General features: G+C 40.8%; 1 protein-coding gene and 1 long non-coding RNA gene across 2 annotated transcripts; one reads left to right on the forward strand and one right to left on the reverse strand.

Annotated features, from left to right (window-relative positions):
* The first annotated feature begins 5,129 nt into the window (after window positions 1–5,129).
* Window positions 5,130–6,312, forward strand: LOC145432443 (uncharacterized). Its single transcript, XR_013912739.1, has 2 exons — window positions 5,130–5,244; window positions 5,556–6,312. It is a non-coding gene; the product is annotated as an uncharacterized LOC145432443 (long non-coding RNA).
* Window positions 6,313–6,695: 383 nt separating this feature from the next.
* gas1a (growth arrest-specific 1a) lies at window positions 6,696–9,184 on the reverse strand. Its single transcript, XM_026188130.2, has one exon. It carries the CDS (start codon window positions 8,596–8,598, stop codon window positions 7,822–7,824), a length of 777 nt encoding a protein of 258 aa, XP_026043915.1. The 5' UTR covers window positions 8,599–9,184; the 3' UTR covers window positions 6,696–7,821.
* Window positions 9,185–9,395: the final 211 nt, after the last annotated feature.

Here is a 9,395-nt window from a genome sequence, read left to right on the forward strand (position 1 = left end):
TCAGCTGGCGAAAAACACTTTGGTGGCCAGAGTCCCCTAACATCCTGGTAGAACATAAGATTTAATATAGCACTACTTCTTTTGGAAAAAAAGTAAAGCTCAAGTCAGAACTCCACTCTGCTTCAGACATCCACTACATTGGATAGGACTATGTAGATGGGACTTTGAAAGGGAAATGGGTCAAAAGACCTTTTCAGTGATGGTTTCATCAGTCTCTTAAATATCTGTCTGTCAGACAAACTTCGCATAATTTTTTACACTAAAATTCCTCACAGCCTCATTCAGACATACCCACAACACCATGCACAAAAAGCTTGTGGCAATAAGGAAAAAAATGAATACACTTCTACTACAAGTGTGGATACATAGGAAGCAGCGATTTCTCTGCAGGAAAACAACTTCAGACACTGTTGCATTCCTAAATCTTCACATGTCATGCCTTCTAAGATGTTGCTAGAGATAAGAATCCCACCAACTTATGTATGTGTGTTTGCGCGTGCGCGCGTGTGTGCCGTGAGAGTATATGGGGTGTTATCAATAACAAATGAGAAGGGTATGTTTCTTTAAGACAAGCCCATAAATGGTGGCCCGGTCACCACCTCCTTCATTCTGAAGGGGCTAGCTGCAGTTTGAGTTTTCCTTGGCGGGTCAAGCCTGCCATTGAAGTCTGAATGGGCTGCCATGGCAGATTACACTGCACAGCTGTCCCCCTACCGTGGAAATTAAGTTATGCCCTGTGTCAGCAAGTTTTGTATTTTCCACTCTAGTCCCCGCCCATCCCCCCTTTCCTCTCCCTGTCTCCGCTTCTTCCGTAAATTGTGGAGGCCCCTAAAAAGTGCATAGCTTGAGGGTGTGTTTGGAGGAATGGATAATCATGCAAGGAAAAAAATATGAAAAACCTCTCTATTTAACTAGGAAAGTGAAGATTATGATTTCCTCCAGCATACTTCCACTATGAGACACACTGTTGGTTGCTAATGAAATTATCTGCATACACACCCCACCTACACGTGTGTAAACAAAAAGACAAGCAGGCAAACAGAGCCAGCGCTGACTCGTTGTCTCAGTGCTTCTTGGACTGTGTCCTGCTGCACTTGTGGCCTCTGCCTTGTGTTATGTTTATTTGTGGGTCAAGTTGTTTGTGTTGTGGTCAAAGTGAAAGGCAAACACTTCAGCTCCTCCAGTGATGTGTGAACAAGCAAGGAACGTCCCCCTAGCCTGCAGAGCAGCTGGACCCGCTAGCTGAAGAAAGCTGAAGGGCCACTGGAGCCATACAAACAGATAGTAGTAAACTGTTAAATGTGTCAACTAGAGGACTATTACTGAGTAATTAACTCCACAAATCACGGTATATTTGAGGACAGTGGATGATCATTTGTTTCCAGAACTGTTCAGATAACAAAAGAATGCCCAAAATAAACAATAAATCAACATTGCTTGAAGCTGCTTTCCAGACACAGTTAGACACAGAAGCCTGTCCAGATAGGCAGAAAAGAAAAACAGATTTAGTTTTATTAACAACTCTATAAGGCTTGGCTACAATGCACTTGAATGTGTTCCAATACACAGCATATAAAAGGTGGATGTAACCATCTTGACATCACCCACTGCACTCTGATTTTGAAGACCCAGCTTTATCTTCATGGATACCAGTAGCTTGTGTATTTGATAACCCAAAGGAACCATATTTGGATGTGAGAAGGGCTAAGTTATAGATAATGGGGGTAACCTAGATCAGCGGTCCCCAACCCCCGGGCCTCGGACCGGTACCGGTCCGTGAGTCGTTTGGTACCGGTCCGCGAGAGTTGAGGTTCAGGTGTGAAATGTATGGTTTTCAGGGTTTTTATTGGTTTTCAGCGTTATTTTGTTATCGCTTTTATCGTTAACTCGGTTTTCCTGGGTCTTTTCACGTGTGTTATGAATAAATCTTCTTTTTTTCGGTACCAGTACTAGTTTTATTTTGTTGTATTAATCCGCGACACTTTAAAGGCCGGTCTGTGAAAATAATGTCGGGCATAAACCGGTTCGTGGCGCAAAAAAGGTTGGAGACTGCTGACCTAGATTACTAAGGCACATCCACAAAGTATACAGATGCACTGCACAGACAACCAATCATGTTAAGTCTAAGATGATTCCTCCAATAGGCCACAAGCTCAGTAAAGTGGTGAAGTTCATTGATTTGAGCTAGCTGAGGTGCACCTATCGGCTTCGGCCACTTGTGTCTGCACCAACTTGTCACCCAAAGTGGCAAACCCCCCAAATATTTGGGAGATTTGAAGCCAGCCTCAAGTGGCTATTCAGGGAACTACAGGTTTGGACAGTCCAGCACTGACTTAAATTTTATCTTCCCAAGGGTTCTCGATTGCATACGTCCTATAACCATGCATGGACTTTTCTTCTGAGATACTTGATATTATTTTTAGAGCTTTTTCATTTGCAAATAAATGTTGAAATAACAGCTGCTGATTTCTTGTGAGGACTTTCTGACTATACGTGTGGCAAGAGACTACTTTTCGAATATTTTATTTTGTTTTGTCAGTGTCCAAACACTAATGTTTACTCACGTTATGTTTAAACTTAGTAGTAATACCATATCCAAAGCAGGTTTTTTTTTTACAAAGTAACAACATTGGTATACTCACTCTATGCTGCTTTATGACTTTACTTTGACAGTGACTCACTTCCTCTACAAAAACCATGAACATTTCATTGTTTCATTGTAATCAAATGTTGATTCCAAGACATTGTAGGATGCCTCCAAAATCTTATCAGTCCTGTTGAATACATAGGTATTGGGATTTTTTTTATTCATTGCATACTCAGTGGATGTAAGTTGTGTGCACTTCAAGCCTTAAAAACACACTGAAACCATCCAGTGGCTTTCTTTTCTTTTGCAGCTAAACCACTAAGGGTGTTTTTTTTCTTTTGCATCATCTTTTAGATTTTTCCAACACTACACCAGCCTGCAGTGCAACTAACAAAACCAGTGTGAAACACTTTGTGACCTTCTTTTAGAGACCCTCAACAGCAACATATTAAACAGTGAATATATCAAATGGCTGCCACAAACAGTCAGGTAGCAAGGCGTTCTCTTGGTGACAGTGGGATTAGTGCTGCAGGTTTTCTCTCAGGACCCAAGGAGCTGCGCGGCAGCTTGAGTAACTGGATTACAGGCCTTTTTCTCATTTCAAAGGGTTGTGAACTCAGCAGAGGTCTTGCATGATGAAATCAAAGTGGCAGCTGATATAGAACAGAGAAAAATAACAAGGGTTTCCTAAAAGTCTCCTGGCATCAGCAACACAGCTAATGAGAGAGATGCAAAATCAATGATCTTTGCTATGCTATGTGACTGGCGTCTCCTGAAAAGAACTTCAATTCAGAGAATCCCCAACCAAAGGCAAAGAGGAGAGCATAACCAGGAGAGCTGAAATAACTTACAACACAAAAACAAATTCCAAGTAAGGATGAAAAGGGAACAACTAACACCTATTTTAAACCATCTTTTTAGCAAATGCCTAAGCTTTGGCTGCAGCACAGAGGGAAGTCAAGGTGGAGTCCACTCCATCAGATACCCTTTGGTAACTTCAAGGGATTATTTCCAAATCCTTTCAAATGAACTTTCCATCTCAGTGCCTCCTCCTCTGTCTCAGCCATTCCAACTGTCCAGTCGTTTTTACATCACTTTTTGCACAAACCTGTATGGAGCCAAGGCCAAACCAAATGCCTCTGAGAAAAATGGTGAGGGAACGTCCAGAGGGAAGACCCCGCTTCAAGGTTTTAAAAGGCATTAAGCAATTGTTTTTAATTGATGTTAAAATCAGGCACTAGGACTTTTACAAGTACCGGCACTTTTATGGATTTTAACTACCGGCAATTTGTTGGAATACAGTCAGTGTTGAAAAAAATAAAAAGAAAAGAAGGAAGGATACACTTTAGCCCTTCCAAACCTTTTTAGAAAGACCGAAAGAATTGTTAAAAAAACACACTGACACATCGTGTTTTTGACTTAGGGTTATTAAAGGTGAAACTAAACAGGCTGCATGCAGGTTTTCCATTTATCTCTCCATGAAAAAACACAACCGGTGCCAAGAATCAACTGAAAACACTGCTAGGAAAAGTTGACTTAAGGTCATGTGTGTATATATATATATATATATATATATATATATATATATATATATATATATATGTGTGTGTGTGTGTGTGTGTGTGTGTGTGTGTGTGTGTGTGTGTGTGTGTGTATATCCCTAAGAGTTATAAAGACTTCTTTTAATTCAATGTGGAAAAAAAATAGGACGAAAAACAACATAACAGTATATATATATATATATATATATATATATATATATATATATATATATATATATATATATATATATTTATATTTGTAAGAATTATTATCAGTTCTATTAAAGGCAGCCAAACATCAAATCTCCAGCATCAGTGATTGAGAGGTTTGCTCCTTGTAAACATTGTGCTGTGATAAGCATGAGGTGAAGGGGCGAAGTGATCTGCATGGGGTGTAGTGTGGGCCGTTTTGTTCAAGAGGCCAAAGAAACAGAGCTTGGAAGTGAACTGAGCTCACTGAAGCAAAGTTGATGGCAGAGATACCTTACACATTCTCAAAGAGCTGGAACACAAACAGCCACAGTTTGTAAATTAAACCCAAAACCACCACCACCCCACACCCAACACACACACACACACACACACACACACACACACACACACACACACACACACACACACACACACACACACAGACAGTGCTCTATGTATGCTGAGGACGACAGAGAGCAAGAGAGGAGTGTTTAACGACAGAATCAGCTGTGATAACTCTCCATTTCTGAGGCACTTTTTGTGGCTGGTTAATTTATTTAGTTTAACTACAATAATCCTTTAAAACCACAGAAAAAATAAATAAACTTTGGCTTGTGAGCTAAACACTATGAAATATATTCAAGCCCTTGTCGTACATCACTTCCATTTTCTGACAAGCAGGCAACTTTCGTGAGATTTTTTGCACTTCATTCATCCATTCACACACACTGCACATTATTATAGCCTAATCAACGCATGCTGCGCCTTTTCTAAGTGCTGAAACTGCCTGAACAAATGCGAGAGGCAAAAGAAAGACAAGGAGGAGGAGGAGGGGAGGACAGGCTGGGCTACAGAGCTATTCTCCTGCCTGGAAAGCTTCATGCACGGTGGATCACATTACCGGCACTGCAAGAAACTGACAAGGTATTTCGTTTAGGCGCTACGGGATCTGGGGAACTCTTTGCAAGCAGCAAATATATAGACAGCATATTTTTTCTGCCTAATGTCAATTTTCTTCTGCAATATCTAAAAGATTGCAAGTAATCTTTTCTTGCATTAATGCTGTATTCTTGTAATTTACTTAAAGCTTAGGTATCAAAGTAAACAAAGCAGGTAAAAAATAAAATTAAAAAACATCTTCAAAAATACACAGGGCACATTACATGCATATTCAATATAAAACACCCCTCACTAGGCTTGTCATGTGTTTTCTTCTTCTGCTGTTCTTCTTACAGTGGAGGTTTGAGACCCAAGCGGCAGCAGATCGTTCCCACATGCTTCCCCGTCGTTCGGCTCTCCAGAGGTGTCAAGCCAGCCTGAAAGAATGAAGTGCCTCCCCATTGTGCTACCCAACTATTATGTGCTTAACATTTCCATGACAAAGATGCCACTCGACTTCTCCTCCATCCATTCAGCTAGAGTACCCTTGTCCCCCCTCTAATAAAACATTTTGCAGCAAATCACTGATTCAAAGTTACCCAAAGCTGACCGGAGAGGCGTGGCAGATTTGCAATATCTCTTGCAAAAAATATTTCTGCAAATAGTACTACTACTAATGATAATTGAGCTTACAGTGCATACCCCCACACATGTGATATTCAAATTAAAAGGTCAATAAGTATAATTTCTGTTAATTTTGTGGAACTGAAGCTAATTAATGAATAGTCAATACGCTTTCGCTACATGACTTAAATATGCCAGTAATGTCACAATGACATGACTTTAAATAAAAAATAACAACAGCGTAATAGTCAATGTTTCTGATATGGTAACGTGTTAGTTTTAAGCAATGCTTAGGCTTGAATATAACGCTAATCTAAAAAAAAAATCATATGACTGTTTGTAAAGTGTCCTTAGTAGAAAAAAAGAATATAGACTGTGATTTTAACAGCCAGTAAATTCTGACACCTGAGTTTAGTGCCCTCGGGTGTTGTTGGAGGGAGAGGGTGTTTTGTTGATTTATGGCGACAGTTGCTTTTGACAACAGGCAGCTAAATCAAGACATAGCAGGTCATTAGACTATCAGTCAGCAGAAGAAGCTGGCCTGCATTTAGTTGAGTTTACCGTCATCTCACAAACTGAAGTTGGGAAATGTAGGTTTGTTTCACAATTGCATTTGGCTTTAAAATGAAACTATTAAGGTTTGATCACTATTATGAGACAAAAATCTTAAAACAAAAATGGAATCAGCTCAACCACAGCCCTGAGTTTTTTACCAAATCACTTAACATTTTATTATTATACTAAATAAACTGAATACAGCTTCTTAATAGCAACGTATGTAGCTATAGATCAATGTCTAATCAAAATGTGCCCTTTCAACCTTTATTATTATGCAAAGGTGAAAAGGATTTATAGAAATAAAAATACCACTGTGCAAAATAAAAATTTTATTTACTTATTACAGAAAAGTAGGTATAAAACAAGTCACTCCAAACTGATGTAACTTAAAGGTGGAGGGGTGTCATCTGGGGATTGTTTTTTAAAAAAAAGAACTGATACTTTTCTCTTTTCATAGTGGATTTTGTTACTGTTCAATCTGATACTGATCAAAGAATTGTGTGATAATGGTCATCAGACTCCATGTCACTTTTATCTGAGTTAAGGCACAATACCGTATAGGAAGTAATGTTGCAAAATTAACACTCACAGTCAAGAATGATATCTTCAAGTTTCCTTTATGCCTTCTATAAAGGTATGTCATTAAGGCAGTCATACAGTGGATTTAGACATTTCTTTTTTCTGGGCTATAAACAGTGAATAAATCATCTCATAGCCTAAAACATATAAGATTCTCTGGGGGGGGGGGGAATCTATATAGGCTATACAAATATATACAATGTACACTATATTCAGTCAAAGAAAAACCAAAAAAACTTCCCTTTAAAGCTGGAATTCTCGGTGTTTATTCACATGATGGTGATTTGGATGTAACTAGGTGGTATGTAATAAATTAGGCTACAGCTTTACTTTAACACCTAATCTATTTACACTGGATTCCAACATTAAATATGTGTAAATCAAATGAATCAGCCTGATGCCAAGGGGCAATGGCCTGTCCTAAAATATGTTCACACACACGCACACAAAAAGATTGGCAGTGCAAAGCATATATTGATTATACTGATACCATTATACTGTTACCAAAACAAGCCAACTCTTTCTCTTTTGTGACAACTTTACTATCAGTCTGTGACAGAGAAAGTGGGCATTTCTATTTAGCTTATCACACAAACAAAACACAACTGCGGAGTCATAAGTGGTGTGGTTTGATAAGAGAAACAGTTTAGATAGCTTTCTGGCCTCATTTGCATAGAAATATCCCGATTTGATATCCTTCAGAGTCTTAAACTCGTTTCAAAGAAGGTTTACTTGCGCCAAAAGCACTCCCCTTTAATCTTTGAGGCTCTATACTTTCACTATAGAAGCAGGTCAAGGAGTGACAAAAGTTTAGATTGCCTTTTATCCGGACAATAGACGGGGCAGTTTGTGAAACGGGGATTAAAAGAGGGGTAAAAGAGCTAAAACGGGTGGCAGCAGGGTCAAAACATACTGGGCAGCTGGGAGAGAGGCTCCGCTCTCTGGTTCTTCTGTATAATCCTTATACCCGTCTTCGTCATCTTCGTAGGACCCACTAGCCTCATATCTATCGGGCCTTTCGAAGCATAACGCCTTCATGCTGTTCTTGACAAACTCACAGATGGCCCTTTCTGTGCCATCACATACACACGTTTCCAGCTGCTGACCCTTCGGTATTTTACGCATGTTCGCGATCACATTTAGGCATGCGTTTGTGCACACTGCCCCGCTGAAAAGTTTCCCGCAGTGTTTCAAATACTCGTGCATAGCCGAGCTGCACTGAGGGTCTCTCTCGCACTGGTGCCGGGCTTCCGTGCAACCGGTGCTGGTAGTCCTTGGCAAGCAGGGCTCTATGGCCCGTTTGGTATTTGTGCACATCGAATCGCGGCCGCAGCTGCAGTCCTCCAGAGCCGGCCCGCTTTTAGTCAGATTGAGCTGGATGAGCGAGGCGATGCAGTGGCTGGGACACTTCTTCTTCTCCCCACTCAACACTGGTTGACAAGCGCGAATGTAGTGTTCGTACGCGTAGTTGCATTCAGCCTCGCTTTGGCAGTTCATGATGGCTTGCCAGCATATCAGTCGCCGACCATGGGACGGCGAAGCCAAGGATAAGTAGCCAAAAAACAAAATCAAGCAGCCAAGAGGCCAAACAGTTCTGCAGACGCTCTGTACCAGTGCACCATTGTACCAGTTTGCCATTGTTATGGCTGCAAAGAAAAAGAAACGATAAAACTCACAGCCGTGTCATATGTGAAACTTCTACACTACTTCCATGGATATTGTCTTCGTTGGATAATTTTATTATATAATGTTATTATTCCGAGGCAGATGGTGTGTCATAGGCCCGTGTGTAGGCGTTCAACAGGCTGGCAATGCGTAATCCGGGCTCCATAAACCCGTCAGTGCTGATCCACTTGAGCCGGATTCTTGAGCGAACTATCTGTTATCCGTACATGATTGGGATGGAAACTGAAACAGTTACTTAAAGTAAAATACACAGCAAAAAGTTGTCCATAAGAGTTTCTGCAGCGTCTCACTCCATGGCAGTGTTTCGGGGCTCAGCGATTCCCCGTTGCGTTCCCTTGCGGATCTCCACCAACTAGCCAAGCGAAGTCCCGAGTACGTGGACTGCACCGGGTCCTTAAGCAGTCCGTGTGCGCACGGAAGTGCCAACAAACAGTGCACGGGGAAAACAACAATCCTTGTGGGTCGCAAAGTGGTCCTCTACTCTCTCCCCTTTGACCATTTGTCTTTCGGTTATTCAGCCCCCTCAACATACATTAGCGAAGTGGCTCTCATTGGCTCGTCACTTGTGGGTTTCTACGTAGCGGTGGGCGGGAGCTGAGGGTGGGAGGAAGATGGTCTTGGGAAACAACTTCAGATTGATGCTTTGGAGAGAAGATTTAGTAAAGTCTTTTTAATTTCAAATTTCCGGTATATTGGTACCCATGATTTTTTTCCCCCATTAGGACATGTAGAAAAATAAAATACATCAT

Source organism: Astatotilapia calliptera, chromosome 12 (assembly GCF_964374335.1).
Source record: "Astatotilapia calliptera chromosome 12, fAstCal68.1, whole genome shotgun sequence".
NCBI lineage: Eukaryota > Metazoa > Chordata > Actinopteri > Cichliformes > Cichlidae > Astatotilapia > Astatotilapia calliptera.

Coding starts and splice junctions, on each gene's coding strand:
- gas1a (XM_026188130.2), bottom strand. CDS start 8,598: ATGGCAAACTGGTACAATGGTGCACTGGTACAGAGCGTCTGCAGAACT.